Source organism: Talaromyces atroroseus, assembly GCF_001907595.1.
Source record: "Talaromyces atroroseus strain IBT 11181 chromosome Unknown scaffold_0, whole genome shotgun sequence".
In the NCBI taxonomy this organism is placed as follows: domain Eukaryota; kingdom Fungi; phylum Ascomycota; class Eurotiomycetes; order Eurotiales; family Trichocomaceae; genus Talaromyces; species Talaromyces atroroseus.
This window is the reverse complement of record NW_017971432.1, coordinates 114,252-136,482: the sequence shown is the minus strand read 5'-3', so window position 1 is coordinate 136,482 and position 22,231 is coordinate 114,252. Positions and strand designations below refer to the sequence as shown.

Below are 22,231 nucleotides of genomic sequence, written 5' to 3'. Positions count from 1 at the left end.
TGGAAATTCTGGAGGTTAATGATAGTCTTGATAATATATTATATTACAGAATGGCAGTCCATGCAGTGAGTATGTAGTTTATAGTACATATAATACAGAGCAAAGAAGAGACGTTCACTGCTTCAAACGGAGATGATAGGTATCCAACACCTCCTCAGACAACTCACTTGGTGAACCCACCATGACGTCCTCGCCCTTCCCAGTCTTAGGAAACGCGATCACGTCGCGCACCGACTCCTTACCCAACATGACAGCAACCAGCCGGTCAAACCCAAGAGCGATGCCCGCATGAGGCGGACACCCCGCCTTAAGAGCTCCCAGTAGGTGCGAAAATTCAGCTAAGCGCGAAGCCGGCATCTTGAGTATATCCCTGAATACAATCTCCTGAACACGAGCATCGTGAATGCGACGACTACCGCCTCCCAGTTCCACCCCATTGACCACCAGGTCATAGTGATCAGCTACTACTGCAGCTGGGTCAGTCGTCATTAGATTGACATCAGCCGCGGACTTTGGTGCTGTGAAAGGGTGATGAGTAGACGCGAGACCTGCTGTGCCACCCTGGCCCGGTTCATTTTCGTCCATTGGCGAGAAAAGTGGAAAATCTATAATCCACAAGAAATCGAACCCCTTGGGGGCCTCCTTGAGCCCTGCTTTGACGGCTTCAGAATGCAGAGCTTTTCGGAGATCTCCCAGTGGCGTCGAACCCCCAGAGAAGAAAGGTGTCTTTTTGCGTGCTTGTAATACGATCAGGTCGCCGTGATCCGGTTCGAGGATCTCCTCGACTCGCTCCGCAGCCTCAAAGCCAAAGGGCATCAGGCCGCGCAGAGGCTTTTTGGCATCGTACACAAAGATTCCTGGGCCGCCATCTGGATTCTTATTGAATTCTGCGCCAGCACGTGAGTCCAGGAATCTGGTCACCAATTCCAATGTTTTGGCAGGGTCATTGTCTTCACTTTCTAGCTTGAATGCCTCCACAATGGGATCTGTAAGAGACGTGATCTTCTGTACGAGATCCACGGGTAGCATATAGTCGAGCCTGGTGATCTCCATTCCCAAACGAGTATCTGGCTTGTCCGACCCGAATCGGCTCATTGCTTCCTGATATGGCATTCTTATGAACGGTTCCGTTCCAAGGTTGATATCGAGTAGCCTTGACCAGAGCTTCCGAATGACCTTTTCAATAGACTGCATAACATCTTCGCCAGTGGCAAATGACATTTCCAAATCAAGCTGCACGGTCCTTGTTGTTAGCTTCCGGTCATAACTAAGAGAAGAGTAACACGCACTTGAGTAAACTCCGGCTGTCTGTCAGCTCTCAGATCCTCGTCTCTGAAACAGCGCGCAAACTGATAGTACCGATTGATGCCGCTTGCCATTAAAATCTGCTTATACTGCTGAGGGCTTTGAGGCAGAGCATATGCAAGGCCTTTGCGACGCGTGGGGACTATGAACTCTCGAGCACCCTCGGGCGTCGACTTAAATAGTAGAGGCGTTTCTATCTCTATAAACGGAGACGAACCAGTCTCAAGCTCCTCTCTGCAAATTTTGCGTGCTTCGGATCGAAATCGGAGCGCGTCACGGAGGCGTCGATCTGAACGTAGCTGCAAATGCCTTTGCTCTGCTGGGAATACTGTCTCCGGCGTCATGATTATATCTTTAGAGAAGTCATTGAGGAGCCAAATATCAGTCAGACTGATCTCGATGCTGTCAATCTTTTCAACTTCGGGACTTTCGCGTTCCACGACAACGCCATTCGCTTTCTTCGTCTGAACGGTGCCACGGACTGCAACAGGGCTGTTGCTTGGGATAGTCTTCAGTTGTTGATGTACATCATTTTTCGCGACGGAGATGATCTGGATATTCTGGCGCATAGTTGGATCTGTCAATCTCACGAACGATAGCTTTTTTGATATATCTGCTCGATTGCCCAGGTAGCCATGAAGGACAACACTATCTCCGGCACTGACGTTCTGCATTAAAGAGGGGAAAGTATGCGTTGCACGCGGAAAATCAACTACAACGTAAGAAAAGAGCCGGTTTATCAGTAAGTGGACTAAGTGATTTTCTTTTCTTTCTACTCAAAAAGTGCTTTTTCTAACCGGCATTTTGATATCGTTCAAGCGGAGCTCTAATGCTTTCCATATCCTGGGCTTGCTGTAGGGGATTCAGCGAGTCATGGTAATTCCTCCTCTTCCCAGCAAAAGATATTACTGGCTGCACTCGACCGAGACGTTTTTGACGAGCAAAATTCCATATCTCAATGTAGCTAAGCCGAGATGGGGCTTGAAGGACAGGCGAGCTTCGGCGAAGGGAAGCTGCGAGCATCGCCGAAGACGCGATGGGGTGAACGGGTGAAGAGGATTCTTTTGGGGATAAGTGCGTATTACAAGAGGAAAACAGCCAAGAAGAGCAAGTGTAAGAGGAAACGAGTAGGCAATTGCAGAGTTATGAACATGATCAGAACAATTGCGAGGAACTCAAAAAGCCGAAACATTTGGCGCTTGCCCCGAACCGCACTAGCGCATTCTGTCCGGCGCTAACTATAAAAAAACTTCCCACGACTTCCCAACTTCTTCCTTTCTTCCTTCATCCTTCCAAGTTTTGAACAGGTGCGTGTTATCCCCCTCGACAGCTGGCCACCAATTCTTACGACAAAACTGACATCCATCTTCTATCAGATGATGAAAGCCTAGTGTGTTCTATTTGATTCTATCTCTCCCTCTTCTCAGGGCTGTTGATTCTCTTCCTTCTCTGAAGGAGGCTCAAGGATCGCAGAACGGGCGAAGGAGAGAGGATGAAAGAGGCGTTCGGCACAACCTCCTTGTTACTTCGACGGACGCGATGAAGGCATCTCTGATCCAAATTTCATTACTTGGCGGTGTCACGGTCATGTTAATGTTTCATGGGTGACTGGATTAGATAGATCCAGGTCCATCACGCTCAAGAGAAAGAACGCGTTGGACGAGCCATTTGACAAGGTTGAAGACTAACGTGTCCAGCAGGAATACCATCACACAGGTTACCTCAAATAATAGGTAAGCTCATCTTTCTTTCCTCGCCCCCTCAACATGTGTTTTTCTAGGATGAAATATTTCGGATGTAAATTCACAGACCTGTTCTGAAAGCGCAAAGCCGTGTGGATATTTCCGTTGCCTTCCTTCTGATCGATCTCATCTCTCAAACTCATTGAATCAAGAAACATTTCTTGCAATATGCAGTTGCTAATCCATGTTGTCTCCAGGTACCTTACTGTCGTTGCGATGCCCGTGCGTGGTCTAATTATCTTAGATGCTTCAAGAATAGAACGACACTAGTGAGGCTTTTGTATGACTTTTTGATAGACTGTTTTTGAAATGAATACTTTCGCTATTTTCTATAGCTTTCGTAAATTTCTCCTATTATTTTCAGTAAAGGAAAAAAAACAAGACCCGGAGATCCATTAACATGTCTAGCCCGATACGGATTAGCGTGTTGTAGATTTATTTTCCCCCGAGTCGCCGCAAGATTAATCTGTTTGCGCTTCAGCAGAGTGAGCTTGAGAATTGCTCCGTCTGCTGTCAAGTCTCTTCAAATACTCGCCATACTATTTTCCCTTTCTTCTCTCTACCATGAGACGAGTAACGCGCAGCGTGCATCTGCCAGATGCTTCAATCACACGGCTTCCAAGCCCAACCTGTGCATGCGTCGTGCAGCAGTCGCAAAGGCCCCGAGTCATTGCCTCGTCGAACATCGAAGCACCATATTCACAAAAGCGATGTATAGGTCAGAGGTATCTTAAACGCATGGCGGATGCCCAGGAACAATGGAAAGGGTTCGCTGCGGAGATCAAAGCTGGGAAGCGGAAAGCCTTCCTGGACCACCTGGAAGAACGTGGGCTTGTCAATCAGGTTGTTGGGTCAGTATTGTGATGCCATTAGTGTTTTGTTCGGTTGATAGGTCTGAAAGGACTGGAATGTAATCGTAATTGTGGCTAATCTTTCTTGATATCTAGGGAACGAGAACTCCTTGACAAAATCTTGACGGAGAAGAGAACGGGGTTATACACTGGTGTTGACCCAACAGCGCCATCGCTTCATATCGGGCATATGCTGCCAATTATGGTTTTGGCTTGGGCTTTTAATTGGGGTTATCCCGTCCACTTTGTGGCAAGTACCAAAGCTTCCTCTCCCCCCAAGAAAAATCGTGAGTGCTGAAGCTAACCACATTTTACAGCTCGGGGGTGCCACTGCAAAATTTGGCGACCCTACTGGTCGACTTGGGCCTCGAGAGACTCAACATCGAACTGTGAGGACGGCGAACATGGCCGCAATGCATATGCAATTGAAAAGAATCAGCAGCAGCATTGAGAGCTATGGTAGACGCCATGGCTTTGAGAGAGAATGGGTGTGGAGACGAGCTCTTACAAACAACAATGCTTGGTGGAATAAAACGCCTTTTATCACCGTATTACGAGATTTGGGCATGCACATGAGACTAGGCCCCATGCTAGGAAGGGACACGTATGTACAATGAACTATACATTTCAAATGCTATCGGCATACTGACTTTTATGGATAGCGTCAAGACTCGCCTCGAAGGTCAGGGCATGTCATTTGCCGAATTTGCTTACCCTCTCATGCAGGCATGGGACTGGTTTATGTTGTTTAAGCTAGGGGTGCAGGTCCAGGTGGGAGGTGCTGACCAATATGGGAATATTCTCTTTGGCATGGACGCCGTCAAACAGCTCTCTAAAAACACAGCAATAGAGCTTGATCGAAGGGACGTCGAGACAGAAGTGAACAGACCCATCGGTCTTACCACCCCGCTACTCACTACTTCGTCTGGCGCAAAGTTTGGAAAATCGGCAGGAAATGCAGTCTGGCTTGACAAGGACTTGACCTCCACATTCGAGCTCTATCAGGTGCGGCACTCACTGCTTTTTTTTTTTTTTGTCCCTTCATTACAGTTCAACTAATGTAGCGCAGTTTTTCGTACGAACGCCAGATGATCAAGTAGAACGGTATCTGAAGATGTTTACTTTCTTGCCGCTGGAACAAATTGCGGAGCTCATGGAGGAGCAGAGACAAGATCCATCGAAGCGGGTGGCACAACACCGGCTTGCCCAAGAATTTGTTGACATTGTTCATGGACCAGTGGAGGCACAAGCTGCAGCTACACAGCATCGCCAGCTTTTCCGACCCCGTTCATCCACCTCAGAACCAACACCGCCACCAACACGGCCTTCCAACGCACCCGCGAATTCTCCCACGGCCAGCTTTATAAACAGGGGAGCCGGCAACAAACAAGCCCCTATTGTGAACTACGCTAACATGGAATCGAACCGGATCTCTCTCCCTCGATCCCTTGTGCTCGAGCAGCCTCTGAACAAGGTCCTTTACAACGCTGGCCTGGTCTCGTCCAACAGCGAGGGTCATCGTCTGATTGTCGGCCGAGGAGTGTCTATAGGTAGCCGACCCGGAGATTCAGGAGTCATGACCGATTCTTTGAACTTCACTCCTATCCAAACGTGGGTTCCTGCTAAGACGGCCGACTTCTTAATTGAGGGCAAGCTATTGATCATCAGAATCGGCAAGTGGAAGCTCAGAATAATCGACGTTGTCGACGACGCAGAGTTCGAGGACAAAGGCCTCGATGCACCTGGTTGGCAGGAATTCAAGAAGAATAAGGCAGAGGGCAAGAAAGACGACGATCCAATCACCCAGCAATACTTCAAGGTAAAAATTAGGAGGGTCCCATTGCCCAGTCCACCGCGTGACGAAGATTGAACAACCAGAATAGAAAATGTATTATATTGACAGATCGAATGTATAATAGCCGAGGTGCATATGAAAGTTTATTGACACCCATCTTAAACACCCATCTTAAGGCCGGCTCAAATCTATGCCTCAAGCTATACCAGAAGGTAAAAGTAAATGTATTTCTAATTAGGTTATGGTTTTCTTTTCTTTTCTTTTTCTTTTTCTTTCTCTTTGCCATTTCCTTGTCCTCTCCTCATGCTATCCTGATATCCTCATTAGGAAATAGAAAAGTGGCCTAAGATTTTGCCTGTGTTTCTAATCATCTGCTTTCCAAACTCCTACCCAGTTGCTTATGTCATAGCTAGGATTCAAGTGATCATGATCTATATAGATTACCAAAAGTAGACACTGGACCTTTGGAGCCTCATCCAACCACTCTCCCGAAACCTCCTATTCCTTACGTTAAGGGCTGGGGGTTTGCCGTCCAGCAACACATTCCTCCCGCCCCAACAAAGGTGATGCAACGTTCCTGCCAGTACTAGACGAAAGACGACAGCTCGCTGTAGTTGAGCGATGTTTGCGACATCCCCCGTTACCAGGAACGACGAAACCGTACAGTGTTGAGCTAAAGGTTCTTAGCCCCATCAGAGTTCAAGATGGCACAAACGCCCAAGTCTTCACTGTTCAGCTTCTCCAGTCGCAACTTAATGCCGAACACCTGCAGCCGAGTGAAAAAGAGCTTGTGGCCAAAGTATTTGATCCTCTTTATTTTGATGATGATGACGGATATGTTGATCCATTTCGTTGCGTGGGAACGGCATTACACGCACGAGGTTCCTGCATACAACATGCTTTCAAAGTGGCAAGGAACCCTTATACCGAAATTTTACGGGTCTTATACGTTGGATATCCCTGTTGAGGGCTTTGGGGCTCGTGTTGTTCGACTAATTCTGATTGAGTATATACCTGGGATATCGATGCGCGAAGTCAATCCGGGTCATTTTTCTCCACGCGCTCGTCAATGGATGATAAAGTCAATAATTGATTTCGAAAGCCGAGTGTACGGAACACGAGACATTCTACTGCAGGATCTAAGCCCTAGAAATGTTATCATTACGGAGCCAAATGATGATCGTGATGATTTGGCACCAAAGCTTGTCTTCATTGATTTCGCTGATGCTCTCTTCAATCGCAGGAGAGATGATCCCATCTGGTTGAGAGCTAAATTGTTCAATGGACAGTATGTCTCGCCTCTATTACGATGGAGCCGGAGCAAGGCGACAAGGGAATTCAATGAATGAATTTAATGGGGATTTGATCTCTGGAAGGAAGCCGAGTTCGCTGATACGGCTTGGACAATAACGTCAGAAATGAAAGAGGCTTTTGATGAGTGACATGGAACATATAGTTGCGTGCGAGCATACAAAGCAAAACTGATATAATTTCTGGTAAACAGAATACAAAGGATTGACAGGAGCTCTTTGAGACTGACAATACAACTAAGCTTTTGGTCGGCCTTTGCAGTTTTGCACCGTTTTCGAGTCCTAGGAACCGAGAGATCTAGTACCAAATATGTTATATTTACCATGAACGCTATCAATAACCTTGGAAGCTACTTTCACTACGGCAAGCACGCCAGCTCCATTATATCAATGCCATCAATCTTATGACTCAGTGCTAGAGGGTTTGTTCCTGTTATGGCATATGACCTTTTAAGACAACCTCGAGTTGGACAGAGGCAATACAATGAGCACCAGAACCACTGCCAGAACCGAAGCCCATTTCCTGGAGGTTTTGTTGATACCATATCGGTGTCGTGCTGGTAGACACTCATCAATATATCATTCTTACTAGTGATAATAAAAACGCAGTGAACTACCAAGATAGGAAAGATATGTTCTAGGGTTTGATGATGTATAATTTCCTGATCGGGCAACAATCCAGCGTCGGAAAATGAAACCTCAGTCAACGGGTTGCTTGTCTCTGAATAAATAGTATGCACAAGTAATAAACGAAAGAGGCATCTTTTCTTTGATTCCAACGTCTAGAGAACATTAGGGGCTGTTCAACCACTGTCCCTCAGGGGTACAAGTCGACGCAGCTATGGCCAGCGGGAAAGGAAAGTACCCACCAAAAACCACTCAACGCGTCCGAACGCGTTTCTCTCCTTCCGTCCCGTCCCTGGCATCATCCCTGATCCATCAACCACAAGAATTTGTGCTTATAGCATCAATTCCTTTCCTTTGCCATGCTACAATCCTAGGTCATTGCTCGCCTTCTCTCGATATCCCGTCGCTTTACTTCGCCACCCCGAAACAATGGCAAGAGGCGCCGCATCGTCACCCGCCGCTGCAACAACGCCCGGTTTGAAACGATCGACTTCCAGCACGCAGAATATGAAAAACCAGCGATCCATCTTGGGATTCTTCCAAAAGTCTTCCCCGTCGACTCCTTCTACCGCTCAGCGTAAACCCGCAGCAGCGGAACCTGCATCGTCGCCAGCACAACGCGCCGCCGACGCCAAATCAGCTGTCAAGAGTAGCAACAATAAAAAGGCTTTGCAGAGATTGACACCGGCCCCTAGTAGCGACGCAATTGAGCCCGATGAGGAAACTCCTACTGTCAAAAAGGTGCGTGTTTTTGCGACGAGAATCTGTGTGTTCTTGCATATTAACGAGTGATGTGTGTTATATGTAGATCGGTAATAATGAAGACGACAACCAATCCTCCTCCACTCCCACGAGACGGGTATGTACTGGCTCGGTTCGTTTGCAGTCCAAAGTACTCACAACTGTTTCTAGGCCAAGAAAAAGGTCAACTATTTAGAGTCTGATAGTGAAGGAGAGGATGACGACGATGAAATTTTCCGGCCTCAGCCGTCGCGGAAGAGACGTCGACCAGCTGTCGAAAGCGAAGACGAGTTTGAGGTTGATGGGGCAGATGCCCACGTTTCAGAAGATGGTTTGTTAATCCAATGATGACGAGATCGACGTTGTTAACTGATGGCTTGTAGAAATGGACGATTTTATCGTTGCCGATGACTCGGAAGAAGATGCTCGACCGTCCAAGAAGAGAAAGAAGGTTTCCACTCGACCTGCCCAACGTAATAACAACCCCTCCTTTGATGAGCCTAAGGAACCGGCGGATGAAGACCTTGATTTGGAAATTCCAGATGCAACAGCTGGAGGAACAGCACAGAAATGGACGTACGACCCAGATAATAAGGAACCCCGAAAGGAGCGCGAACAGGTGCTTTCTTCAGCTCCTGTTACAAAGCGCAAAGAAAAGGTTCATGAAACTGAACCGGAAAAGAGATACCCATGGCTGGCCAACATCATGGACATGGACAGAAACCCTCCTGGTCATCCGGATTACGACCCACGTAACATTTATATCCCACCCCTAGCGTGGACAAAATTCTCACCCTTCGAGAAACAGTACTGGGAAATCAAACAGAAATTCTGGGATACCATTGTGTTTTTCAAAAAGGGCAAGTTTTACGAGCTCTACGAGAATGATGCAACAATCGGTCACCAACTGTTCGATTTGAAGCTGACTGATAGAGTTAATATGCGCATGGTTGGCGTACCTGAAATGAGTCTTGATCACTGGGCCAATCAGTTTGTCGCCAAAGGCTATAAAATCGCCCGAGTTGATCAATCAGAGTCTGCATTGGGGAAGGAAATGCGAGAGCGTGACGACAAGAAAGCCGCCAAGGGCGGCAAGGAAGACAAAATTATCAAGCGAGAATTATCCTGTGTTCTTACAGCTGGAACATTGGTGGAGGGCTCTATGCTTCAGGATGACATGTCAACGTACTGTGTTGCGATCAAAGAAGTCATCCTGGACGGACTCCCAGCATTTGGCATTGCGTTTGTTGATACTGCTACGGGCCAGTTTTACTTGTCTGAATTCAAAGACGATGCAGACATGACCAAGTTTGAAACATTCGTTGCCCAAACACGGCCCCAGGAACTGCTATTGGAGAAATCTACAGTCAGCCACAAAGCAATGCGTATACTTAAAAATAATACAGGACCAACAACACTTTGGAACCATCTTAAACCGGGGAAGGAATTCTGGGAAGCGGACATCGCAGTGAGAGAGCTAGATTCCTCCGAATACTTTGTTTCCAAAGATCAAGACAACATTGAAGCCTGGCCTGAGGTTCTGCGTGACGCTCGTGAGAAAGAGTATGCCATGTCAGCGTTTGGTGCATTAGTACAATATCTCAGAGTCCTCAAGCTTGACCGTGATCTCATTTCCATTGGCAACTTCACCTGGTACGATCCGATCCGCAAGGCCACAAGCTTGGTTCTTGACGGTCAAACTCTGATAAACCTCGAGATCTTTGCCAATTCGTTTGATGGCGGACTTGAAGGGACCCTATTTCAGCTACTCAATCGTTGTATCACGCCATTCGGCAAGCGTATGTTCAAGCAATGGGTGTGCCACCCATTGATGGATATCGATAAAATAAATGCCCGATTGGATGCTGTTGATGCGTTGAATGCTGATTCAACCATTCGTGATCAATTCTCGTCTCAGTTAACCAAAATGCCCGATCTGGAACGGCTGATATCTCGCATTCATGCCGGAGCCTGCAAAGCACAAGATTTCCTGCGAGTTTTAGAGGGATTCGAGCAAATCGAATATACAATGAGTTTGCTCAAAGATCTCGGATCTGGTGAGGGTCTGATAGGCAAACTTGTCACCTCCATGCCTGACTTGGTATCGCCTCTTGAATACTGGAAGACTGCCTTTGATCGACTCAAAGCTAAAGAGAATGGCATTCTTGTTCCTGAGCAGGGAATCGAGGAAGACTTTGATGCTTCTCAAGAAATCATTGATCAGCTACACCGTGATTTGGAAAATATTCTCAAAAAGGCGCGCCGTGATCTCGGGTCCACCGCAATCTGTTACAGAGACAATGGTAAAGAGATCTACCAACTCGAAGTTCCTATCAAAGTCAAGAACATCCCGAAGAACTGGGATCAGATGTCAGCAACTAAGCAAGTGAAGCGTTATTACTTCCCGGAATTGCGAGCAGTAATCCGGAAGCTTCAGGAGGCACAAGAAACTCATAGTCAGATCGTGAAGGAAGTCGCAGGTCGATTTTATGCACGTTTTGATGAGGAATATGACACCTGGCTGAAATCTATCCGGATAGTTTCACAGCTAGACTGTCTGATTAGCTTGGCTAAAGCTTCCTCGTCTCTTGGACAGCCCAGCTGCAGACCAGAGTTTGTCGACAACGATCGAAGTGTGCTCGAATTCGAAGAACTCCGCCATCCTTGTATGTTGCAAAATGTGACAGACTTTATCCCCAACGATGTGCAGCTTGGAGGCAACGCTGCAAGTATAAACCTCTTGACTGGCGCAAATGCAGCTGGTAAATCCACGATTCTTCGCATGGTAGGTAATCCTAATTCTTGAGCATTGATTTGGTACTCATCTTACATCCTGTACAGACTTGTGTTGCCGTTATAATGGCTCAAATTGGATGCTACCTTCCTTGCCAGAGCGCTCGGCTAAGCCCTGTTGACCGCATCATGTCTCGACTCGGTGCAAACGATAACATTTTCGCAGCTCAATCGACCTTCTTCGTGGAGCTGTCAGAAACGAAGAAGATTTTATCAGAGGCAACGCCTCGGTCCCTAGTGATCCTAGATGAACTAGGTCGTGGCACTAGCTCGTACGACGGTGTAGCCGTAGCACAGGCCGTATTACATCACATCGCGACACATGTCGGAGCGTTAGGGTTCTTCGCTACCCACTATCACTCCCTCGCCGCAGAGTTCGAGGGCCATCCCGAAATCGCCCCGAAACGGATGCGTATCCACGTCGACGACGAAGAACGACGAGTCACTTTTCTCTACAAACTGGAAGATGGCGTCGCCGAAGGCAGTTTCGGTATGCATTGTGCTGCTATGTGCGGCATTCCCAACAAAGTAATCGAGAACGCCGAGGCTGCTGCCAAGCAGTGGGAGCATACCAGTCGTTTGACCGAGAGTCTGGAGCGTCGTAAAGGCGGTGGTCTCGTCGGTCTAGGCTGGTGGAGTGATGTGGCCTGGTTGCTTCGTGACGATAATAGGACGGAGGGCGAGGCATTTGATCGAGGGCTGGAGATTCTCAGAAAGGCTATTGAGACGTTGTAACTTCATTATACCTTTGATGACGAACTGAGACTATTTTTCTTTTTTTTTGACATTTCGGGGTTTTTCTTAAGATCTGATATGGGGGTCGAGAGTGTCCATGTCCTTTCAAATTGGTTTTCTAATCATTTGTCTTTATTTGAACGATTTCGTGCAGGATGAACCAACTTATCAACCAATGCATGTATATATAATATGTATTCAAACACATCTTAACAGATATCATCTACAACCTCCCTGCCTATCTGGAGATGAAATAATAGGGCTTGCACAGATGGGATTGAGCAGTGATTAATTAGCCAATTACCTACCTAATTAACTAACGCATTGCTTGAATGCATGATAACATGGTATCATAGCTGGCTCTTTGAGAAGAACACCCAATCGAGAAGTAAATAAAAATATCAACGATCAACTGACTGGATTGATTAATTCAGATCCAGGTATAACAAGTTCAAGAATCTTTCTTTGTGCTATTTTCTCTTTTTTCTTCTTGTGTGTGTTCGCGAATATTCAACAGGCACAACAGCATCGTCATCGTCGCCATCATGCCAAGATGAGATGAGATATAAAAACCGAGAATGAACAAGGGGAAAGACAGGATGTAAATCGTCCACATGTGCATGTGTGCATGTGAGACAAGAATGATATTAGCAGGAAATATTCTCAACTGTGAGGAATAAAGGTCAGAAAGAAGTTCTTTTCGTCTTATGGCTGGAATTAGTCAAACCTACATTCCCAATGACCGTAACCGAATATCATCATCGTCATCGTTTAAACAGCGAAACAGGTGGATCGATATACTGCTGTTGAATCACTCCTCGCTCTTGATACTTGTTTCAGCATCCTCTTCGTCCTTGACCAAGGGCATGTCTGAGAGCAGAGACCCAAAAGTCTTGGAAGTACCTGCGGAAGATTTACTGGACGGAAAGAAGTGTTAGCATTCGTACCACGGAGGCCAGGGAAGACAAGAGAATACGTACGCGGGAGTCTTTTTAATAGGAGACTTCCTCTGACGCTTGCTTGGGGTCGGTTCAGTATCAGAGCCATCGAGCGCCCCAGCTCCAGTGAGGAAGGTATTCATGGCATCAGCGTCGGGAGCACTTGGAGTGTGGACCATAGGAGAGGCTTCATCGCCAGGGTCTACTTCCTCAGTGGTACCCTTGGTTCTCTTGTTGCTCTTTCGACTCCTGGGGGTCTTTGGTGTTTTGGCCGCTGGAGTTGCGGGGGTCTCAGAGGAGCCAAGCATAGCAGCATCGCCGCCATCAGCATTGTTGACTCCAGAGGCGTCCAAAGAATCAGTCAACTTGCGGAGAACCTTGCGATACATCACCTGGGCAGAACCCTTGGTGTATCCTCCATATTTGGCGATTTGCTCGTAGTCAACCTGTAGTGAAAGTATGTTTGATTAGCATTGGTTTGTATGTCTAGAAATATGCATCGTGTATCGTAGCTAGAAGAATACTGACCTTGCCCGCTCCACCGATAGTGAATTTGGCACCGAGGGCAATCAGTTTGAGTTCAGCTTGAGTAAGGTTTGGCAGGCCGGACGAGGCATCAGCCTTTTCTTTGGTGTCCTTGCCAGCCATCTCTTCTGATTTGATGATTGAGAAGATGAAGGTGGTTGGGAATGGATGAAGGTATTGGATGCTCGAGTTAGAGTTCGCTATAGTTGAAGTTCAGATCAGAGTTCAGACCAATGACAGGGAAGTGAGGTATAAAGAATGAAAAGTGATTGCTAAAACCTTGGAAGTGGAAAGAAAAGGGGAGAACCTGGCTGGCAAACTCACTTGCAGTGTGAACGAGACTTGAGCCTGAAGACTTGTTCTCGAGGAAATGATAAGAGTAGAAAATCTAGCTTAAGATAGATTTACGTGTTAGTGAAGTGCGTTGGTTCAGTGGTGAAAACTCTTCTGAGGTGTTGAGAGGATGAAAGGAACAGGAGGGGTAAGAGGGAAGAAGATGAGATATAAAATATAAACCAGAGAAGAGGACCCACCAAGCTCAAGGAAGAAGTCGGTTCTTCGAAGGGATTCAATTGCCAGTGTCAGATAGTAGATAATGTGAGACAGGAGGCTGGGGAACGAGAGAATTTGTTGGGATGAAACAGAAACACGGAAAGTCCCTGAATTGATGCGAAGAAAGGAGGAGAAAGACAACCTGGCTCAAGTAAAGTCTGACTGTATGAGATATGAGTGAGTCCTCTAAAATGGAAAGACAAAAGAAGTGACTGGAAAGATGTTCAGTATGATTGACTTCAGAGTGGTATACAATTCAAGTAAAGGTTCGATAAGGCATGATTGCATCTTATAGACATTGTTCGAGATTGGCGTTAGTTTCGATAAGGTATCATTTAATGTACATAATTAGACAAGCTTCATAATCATTGACGTTGACTCTGTATCTTCTTGTAAATGTGCTGCCACAATTCTGGGTAGAACTTCGGCGCTGACTGAGCACTCTTACTCGTCTGCAATGCATAAAACTGCTTCAAAGTGCGAGACCTCCACCAGGGTATAGGCTCCGGATTCTTATTCCTAAAGGAGACAGGGCGCAGGAGTGCCTTGTCAGGGACAAGATCTGCCACTCGCACCTGTGTGGTACGGGGAATTGTTGTGATTTTCATAGTTCTTATTGATACCTCAGCTGACGGTGGTAGATTCCTCACGTACTCCAATGCTGTTTCTCGTGACTTTCGTGCAAAAATGGGGAGATGGAGGTAGATATTGTTCACGAACGGCGCAGTTGTATAGGAAACAAAGGCAAGCGGCAGTGCGCCGCCAATAACAACTAGTGGTTGACTTCAGTTAGCCCATAAAATGACAGAAGAGGTGTAAAGAGACGTACTCAGTGGTGCGATATACCAGGCGAATTCATCAGCGAAAAAAGCTGGTGCTATGATCATGGTTGAAACACCACAGACGAAAATCGTTGCTGTACGCAGCATGCCAAGAAAAACAACACGCCCTGTTCCTGCATGATAGATGAGAACATTCTCTGGTGCAGCTGCATAGAGTCTTAGTAAGCTTTCGAACAATGGATGGGATGTGAGGTATGTAAAATGAAAGAGGAGGTAGATGAGCGACGCACCTCGTTGAACCGTCGGCTTCCAAGGTTGAGCTGCGGTATATTTTGAGACTGGTTTGACAGCCACTAATTTTGACTTCTTTGGAATGACGTTTATTTTCGAAGGAGATGGTTTCTTAGTCGTGGAGGAGTAGCGCAGGCCGAGCCTCTTTGCAAGGGATCTTCTGTGAAAGGCGCGCTGACGAGCTGCCGAAGGGCCTGCGAGACAGCGGAGCTGCGAGAAAATCAACTGAGACGTTTTCATCATTTTTCTGACACTGTGGCACGTTAATTGGCGTGGTTGAGACCGTTGCTGTTTCAACTCAGCTCGACCAGAGAGATCTCAGCAGTTCGCTCGTCGTCAAAATTAGAGCTCGGCCATAAACTCTTAAGGCACCCCTAAGGCCGCCAGCCAATCGGAGAACCAAACAGGGAAAGCTGCAGGCTTGGCGTCGGATTTTCTCAACGACAAGCCATAAATTGCCAGCTTTCATCTTTCATCGTTGGTCACTCTTCAGTCTACAAAGAGACTGTCGCTGTTCATGCCCATGATGTGCTAATGACTGCAATTTAATTTTCCTCTTCTCCCCTCTTAAAGGCATACCGGCTGAATTGATCCCGGGATGTTGGCTGCATCTAGTAACCGCCAGCCTTTATGGCGTTGCCTCATTTCATTATTTTGTCTGATCCAGTGCATCGCGGCATATCAGACGCTTTCGGAAGATACACTAAAATTGCTCCCTCAGCCGGGAAATGACTTTGACATCCACGAAGGAAACCTTCTGGCACCCATACTCCGGACCCGAGTCCCAGGGTCTGCGGGTTCCGCCGCGGTGTTGAATCATTTCAATGACTTTTTCAAGACGAGCCTGCCCGACTGGACTATCGAGCTACAGAATTCAACCTCGAAAACTCCAGTGACGGGGAAGAAGGAGGTGCCCTTTGTTAACTTTATTGCCTATCGAGATCCTCCGTGGGCATCGAAAGGGGACGTTGGGAGGCTGACATTGGTCGCACACTATGACAGCAAACTACATCCCGAGGGCTTTATTGGCGCTATTGATAGTGCGGCGCCTTGTGCTATGATTATGCATGCCATGCGGAGTATTGATGCTGCCTTGACTAGGAAATGGAACGATATGGAGGCCCAGGGCAATTTAGATTCTGGGCTTGAAGCATATACTGGCATTCAAGTATTTTTTCTTGATGGGGAGGAGGCTTTTAATACTTGGACAGATAGCGATTCCCTGTATGGTGCGCGTTCACTAGCTGAAACATGGGAACGAACACCCCATTCGTCTATGTCGATCTTCAAGACGCCTTTATCCTCCATCACTCTTTTTGTGCTTCTTGATCTTCTGGGATCGAAAAATCCCACCATTCAATCATACTTCCCAACAACCCACTGGGCATATCAAAGTCTGGCCGAGTTGGAAAGCAGACTTCGAGCTGTGAAACAATTCAAGTCATCGCCAAACTACGAAGGAGGGAAAGAAGTCAACGAACCCCAGTGGCTGGTAGATGCTAAGACCAGCGAACATTCCCTCAAACCCTGGACGGCTATTCAGGATGATCATATCCCATTTCTGCGACGCGGGGTTGATATCCTCCATATCATTGATACGCCTGGCAGGGCAAGCTTCCCGACTGTCTGGCATACAATAAAGGACGACGGTGAACATCTTGATATAGCCACCGTCGAGGACTGGGGTATGCTTATGACGGCATTTGCGGCAGAATGGATGGAGCTTGAAGGCTACTTTGGCGAGCCACACAGTACGGAGAAACTTTCTAGTCGGAAAACCGAATTGTAAGATATTTCCGAACTATCTTCTTTCCTTTCTGAGCATGTATATACGTTTTTGTCTATTTCTATTATTCCATTCATTATTCTTTGCATAGAATTGGACTAATAGGTATTAGCAATTGAATTGCGCACATCTTCTTTTTAATTATGAATGATTACGAGCTTCTACGCCTGGAACCCTATCAAATCTCCGACCCATTGTGTCAATCTATGCATAAAGAGGAGGTGACGATTGTGGGAGATAAAAATCATATCAATCCTCCCAAAAAGTAACCACTCATCCATAAAATACCCCATACCGGCTGAAGAACAGACCTCAGAATAGCCGGCCCAGGACAAACCCCACTCAAGCCCCATGCTAAACCAAAGACCATCGCACCTACTACAAAGCGCCAATCGATGTCAGCAACGGTGAGTTGAGACAAACTCCAAGTGTCTGCCAGTGTCGGGGCTTTCACATTCCCATTCACGTCTGGTTTACCCGGTTCGACGGTCAGATAACCATAAAGCGACGGGCCGATTGCGAAGAGGATGATAAGAGCTAGCGAAGGATCGAAGTCGGCTGTGTTACCGGCAAAGGAAAAGAATCGAATAACTTTGGCTGGGTCCGCCATGCCGGAAAATAATAGCCCTAGCCCGAACTGGATGCCCGCTAGGTAGGCAAATAGCCGTCTCGAATTCGATGATCGCGTCAAGATTTTGGGGCCAAAGACGAAAGTTGTGAGCAGACTGGCGATGCAGGTGGTTCCCATTACGGCTACTTCAAATGCGTTTGGGTAGATGGGATAATAGCAGGGACCATTTTCACAGGGTGGGATCAATGTGTGACCCGTTGAAGATGGTGCGAGATTGGCAACTAGTAACCCAGTGGTGAAGAAAATGGCAGTCGCTATAATAGAGCGTGGTGAGAGACGTGACATTCCACTGAGCATGTGCCCTGATGTACAGCCTTGATCATTCTGTAGAGATCTATGTTAACCTAGAAACAAAGTCTTTTGGAGATGTGATGGCAAAAAGATCATACCTTTGTACCCCAGCCAGTTAATACCCCTAATCCAACTGTCGTAGCGGCCGAAACCCATGGAGAGGCTGGTGGTGTCGTTGTAGGAGAAAAATCCTGGGGATATGAAGGGAGCAACGAGGGCACCACCAACTTCACCAAAAGCGGACTCGACACCAAGCCAGCCACGATGGGAAAGTTATTTTCATCCTTGAAGCTGCCGGGGTGCAGCAGACACGACCGAAGGATTGACGAGATGCCAAAGACGCGTCCATTATGTAGGAGTAATCCAAATGAGCCACTGAACAGGAGCAGGGCCCCAATTGTAGTATGAACAGGGGTGAACATGGTGATAGATAGATAGACAGCCGTATCCCTACCTAGCCAGACACCTGAATCCCTGTCTGCCAAGCTCTCCCCCTGGTCCAATGCAATGCGACAGGGCTAGGGATGTATGGTTTTAAGCTTGTGAGAGGAGAGAGGCATGGCGAGCAAGCACGATTATTTGAATTGATATGTCACACAAACAGCGGCATGCCAGATAGGTATGTTCTCTCTTTGTTTCTCTTCCGAGAACTTAATGAACGAATGAATGAACGTCCCGACATGACGAAAATGGCATAAGAAAGACGAATATTTCGGTCAAGCCTCCAGACGGGGACCTCCGGCAAGTTGAATTCTTTGTGTTGGTTGGATGGAGCCCGAATGACTTTGATGGCAAGATGGCCCATGATGTAATTTTCCTCGATATGGTAATTCTGGTACGGTACACGGCACACAATCGCGGCCTATCGGGCTTTTTTGGTTGGTGGGTGCTGAGCAGACCCACTACAGTTGTACGATGTCTGTAAATTATTACAGCACGGTCGCTTTATATACTGTGTGCAATGCATCCTCTCTGGTCAGTGTTGCGTGCTTACCAGGTAGAAAAGACGACTACCCAGTAAGCACTAAACAGTGATGAAGAACTCAAAACTAGACGAGAAATAGCTTAGCTGCCTGAGGCTGCTAGGAAATGGTCCCCGAACACGTGGGACTGCTTACTACTAGACCCCGAGCCAATCACGGCCCGGCACTGCACGGTATTATTCCAAACGCCGTGATGCATTTCCGTTAGAAATCAAAACTACACTGTCTGGGTACTGAAGCTGTGTGCAGACTACAAGCCACAGTGTAGATACTCAAAAGACGGCGCGTGGTGTATAATTATAGGCATGGTATGCATACCATTACCCCGCGATTTGATGCATATGATGCCTTAGGCCCGACTTGTCCTAGCTAGGTGGAGAACCCCGTGATATTCTTCCTTGAAGTTTGACTCTCTCGCTCGTACGGAATAACGGAACTGGCTTCTGGCTTGTTCGTCTCGTTCTGTCTCTTTCCCATCTAATAGTGAGCGGCGACAACATGCAATTTCTCGACTCGTTCCGCGACATCTCGGCTCGAAATCTCGACCTCTTCAAGAGACAGACGCTGGCCGAGATATCAGGCTCGCTAGGCGATCTGGGAACGTTTCTACCCATTGCCATCGCCTTGTCCGTAAATGGCACTGTTTCGCTATCCAGCACCCTGGTATTCTCAGGTGTTGCCAATATCTTGACGGGTCTCTTCTTCGGCATCCCGCTGCCCGTACAGCCCATGAAGGCCATCGCGGCTGTCGCCATCGCCAACTCATTCAGCAATGGCGAGATTGCCGCTGCCGGCATCTTTGTGGCCGCCTGTATTTTTGTTTTCAGTGCTACCGGCTTGCTGCGCTGGTTCGCCAATGTGATCCCAATTCCTGTTGTGAAGGGGATTCAAGTCGGGGCTGGTCTGTCCTTGATTATTGCTGCTGGTGGCAGTATCTCCAATCTCGGCTGGGTGACCCCTTCTTGGGCCGATAATCGTATCTGGGCAATCGTTGCTTTCGTATTCTTGTTATCGATAAACTATATCCACCAAATCCCCTATGCACTGGTTGTGCTTGTGGTCGGCCTTGCGTTTGCCATAGTCCGCGCAGCAAAGCTCAATGACTTGCCCAACTTTATCCCATGGATACCAGTCTTGTCTATTCCCATGGACAGCGATTGGCGCGTGGGCATTGTGAACGCTGGAATCGGACAGCTGCCGCTCACCACGTTGAACTCCATTGTTGCCGTAGTTCACCTAGCCAGTGATTTATTACCGGACGTCAAGACGCCATCCATCACCTCGGTAGGATTAAGCGTTGCTGTCATGAATCTAGTGAGCTGCTGGTTCGGCGCAATGCCAGTTTGCCACGGATCCGGGGGGTTGGCAGCACAGTACCGCTTCGGAGCACGATCGGGGTCTAGTGTTGTATTTTTGGGGATTTTGAAGTTACTCATCGGATTCTTTTTCGGAAATACACTTGTTGGATTGCTGAAGTCATTTCCTTATGCCTTCCTCGGCATCATGGTTATAGCCGCGGGACTTGAGCTTGCCAGTGTAGGCGAGAGTCTCAATACGACTGGAGCTCGCGACCTGAAGAAAAGTCACCATACGAGCATTTTGGGTGGTAATGGCCAGGAAATCGGGCCCGTATTGAGCGAAGATGAGCGGAAAAGACGGTATACGGTGATGATGGTCACAATTGGGTTTTTGGTAGGATTCAAGAATGATGCCGTTGGATTTCTTGCAGGATTGCTGTGTCATGGAAGCTTTCAGCTATCAAGCTACATACAGAAGCTGCAGGCAAGACGACAAGAAGGCCGGATTCAGCTGACGGAATGAGACAAGTGTCAAGGCTGCATGCGACAATGATTGACGGGTCGCATCTATTTGTTTTGTTGTACAAATTGATCGGCTGTATAAAATCAGAGCAATTTTCATGAGGACAGGGTATATGGTCTGGATCGATCTCTCTATCTATATATGCATGACAAGCTTACCCAGGTACAAAGCCAAAATATTGTCTCACTCGCTTATGCTTTGAGTAATTGCAAATAAAAAAACATAAAAAAAAAACCAAATGCTTACACTTACCTGTCTGATAAGGCGACAAGATAAGCCTTTTCGGGACATCGGCAGATTCCGCCTCAACCCCGCAGAAGGCCACGCGGGAAATTCTACGACTATAAATACCTCTCCAATTCCATTAAGAGCACAAAAACCGGAAATAAATTAGTCCAGTGCCATACTTACGTCCACCATGCCAGGCGCCATCACCACCGACGTGCTCACGCCCGAGCAACTCCAATTCTTCAACGAGAATGGCTTCCTGGTCATTCCCAACTACCTATCCGCAGAAGAGATTCAGTCGCTTCTCTCAACCACGCACGAGCTTTTGGACAACTTCTCGCTCGACACTCACCCCATGACTCGCTTCACCACCGGTGACGACGGGGATGACAGCGTCAAGCATGTCGGGGACGATTACTTCCTCTCCTCTGGCGACAAAATCCACTTCTTCTTCGAGCCCGATGCAGTAGCTCCCCCCGCCGAGGGCGAGAAAGTGCCCAAATTGCTCAAGCCCAAGAACCTTGCAATCAACAAGATTGGACACGCCCTTCATAGCAAATCCGCTCCCTTTGAGAAAGTAACCATCTCTAAACGAAACGCGGCTATTGCGCAGTCCCTTGGTTTTCAGGATCCGCGATGTTTGCAGAGTATGGTGATTTGCAAACAGCCGAGTATTGGCGGTCCGGTGCCGGCGCATCGTGATTCGGAATTCTTGTATACCTCGCCCCCGTCCGCGGTCGGGTATTGGGTAGCTTTGCAGGATGCGACGCCGGGAAATGCGTCGTTGGGGATGTGGAAGGGTTCTCATACGGGTAAGAAAGGTGGTCATATTCGTCGACGATTTGTTCGTGCCGAGGAAGGTGGTACGACATTTGTGGCGAATGATGGTCCTAGTCTGCCCTTGGGCAAGGACGAGGAAGCAGAGCAGACTGTAAATGAACAGTCAGAGGGTGAGGATTTTGAGGTCTTGAATGTCAAGGCTGGTGATTTGGTTCTTATTCACGGCAACGTGCTGCACAAAAGTGAGAAGAACACGAGTGACAAGAGCCGCTATGCGTATACCTTCCATGTCATTGAGGGGGCAGAGGGATGGACATATGATGAGCGGAATTGGCTGCAGCCGCCAAAGGAGGGATTTTCGCGCTTGACTGATGCTTACTCTCGGGCATAGTACATTGTACATCTAAGATTATATATACAGGTCAAATTCTACTGATTCTACTTTCTCCTGTGTAGAAGCTTTTTGCCAAGAGTTGATTTGACAGCTATACATACATCTGAAACTAAGAACGTCATTGCAATGCTCGCTAATCCTGAAACATGTACACGCAAAGAACGCAGACACGAGACAAGAACGCTTCCAAGCTTGTGACTACGAAACCAGGAAACGACACGAATATTGTAACAAAGCGCTCAGCAAAATGCAACAGAATGAGTGACTAGAGTGAGAAGCAACATAATGCTTGAACGCGACAAAACAAAGCAAAAACCAAAAAACCAAAAG

At 47.4% G+C, this 22,231-nt stretch overlaps 8 protein-coding genes across 8 annotated transcripts; 5 read left to right on the top strand and 3 right to left on the bottom strand.

The window, feature by feature from the left end:
- Positions 1-114: 114 nt before the first annotated feature.
- On the bottom strand, positions 115-1,874 carry UA08_00045 (hypothetical protein; the record flags this gene model as incomplete). Its single annotated transcript, XM_020260268.1, has 2 exons — positions 115-1,233; positions 1,290-1,874. 2 exons carry the CDS (start codon positions 1,872-1,874, stop codon positions 115-117), a joined length of 1,704 nt encoding a protein of 567 aa, XP_020123925.1.
- A 1,737-nt stretch (positions 1,875-3,611) lies between these two features.
- On the top strand, positions 3,612-5,768 carry UA08_00044 (hypothetical protein; the record flags this gene model as incomplete). The annotated part of the gene is made up of 5 exons (XM_020260257.1): positions 3,612-3,898; positions 3,995-4,103; positions 4,216-4,502; positions 4,561-4,903; positions 4,968-5,768. The coding sequence occupies 5 exons, from the start codon at positions 3,612-3,614 to the stop codon at positions 5,766-5,768; spliced, it is 1,827 nt and encodes a 608-aa protein (XP_020123926.1).
- A 2,291-nt stretch (positions 5,769-8,059) lies between these two features.
- UA08_00043 (DNA mismatch repair protein msh6) lies at positions 8,060-11,899 on the top strand (the record flags this gene model as incomplete). The annotated part of the gene is made up of 5 exons (XM_020260246.1): positions 8,060-8,371; positions 8,439-8,489; positions 8,543-8,702; positions 8,755-11,156; positions 11,213-11,899. 5 exons carry the CDS (start codon positions 8,060-8,062, stop codon positions 11,897-11,899), a joined length of 3,612 nt encoding a protein of 1,203 aa, XP_020123923.1.
- Positions 11,900-12,710: 811 nt separating this feature from the next.
- On the bottom strand, positions 12,711-15,230 carry UA08_00042 (hypothetical protein; the record flags this gene model as incomplete). Its single annotated transcript, XM_020260235.1, has 7 exons — positions 12,711-12,816; positions 12,880-13,283; positions 13,366-13,562; positions 13,687-13,750; positions 14,490-14,686; positions 14,744-14,902; positions 14,987-15,230. The coding sequence occupies 7 exons, from the start codon at positions 15,228-15,230 to the stop codon at positions 12,711-12,713; spliced, it is 1,371 nt and encodes a 456-aa protein (XP_020123924.1).
- A 355-nt stretch (positions 15,231-15,585) lies between these two features.
- On the top strand, positions 15,586-16,776 carry UA08_00041 (hypothetical protein; the record flags this gene model as incomplete). Its single annotated transcript, XM_020260224.1, has 1 exon — positions 15,586-16,776. One exon carries the CDS (start codon positions 15,586-15,588, stop codon positions 16,774-16,776), a length of 1,191 nt encoding a protein of 396 aa, XP_020124326.1.
- A 241-nt stretch (positions 16,777-17,017) lies between these two features.
- Positions 17,018-18,117, bottom strand: UA08_00040 (hypothetical protein; the record flags this gene model as incomplete). Its single annotated transcript, XM_020260213.1, has 2 exons — positions 17,018-17,728; positions 17,794-18,117. 2 exons carry the CDS (start codon positions 18,115-18,117, stop codon positions 17,018-17,020), a joined length of 1,035 nt encoding a protein of 344 aa, XP_020124327.1.
- A 1,059-nt stretch (positions 18,118-19,176) lies between these two features.
- On the top strand, positions 19,177-20,499 carry UA08_00039 (hypothetical protein; the record flags this gene model as incomplete). Its single annotated transcript, XM_020260201.1, has 1 exon — positions 19,177-20,499. One exon carries the CDS (start codon positions 19,177-19,179, stop codon positions 20,497-20,499), a length of 1,323 nt encoding a protein of 440 aa, XP_020123887.1.
- A 418-nt stretch (positions 20,500-20,917) lies between these two features.
- Positions 20,918-21,898, top strand: UA08_00038 (hypothetical protein; the record flags this gene model as incomplete). The annotated part of the gene is made up of 1 exon (XM_020260190.1): positions 20,918-21,898. The coding sequence occupies one exon, from the start codon at positions 20,918-20,920 to the stop codon at positions 21,896-21,898; it is 981 nt and encodes a 326-aa protein (XP_020123886.1).
- Positions 21,899-22,231: the final 333 nt, after the last annotated feature.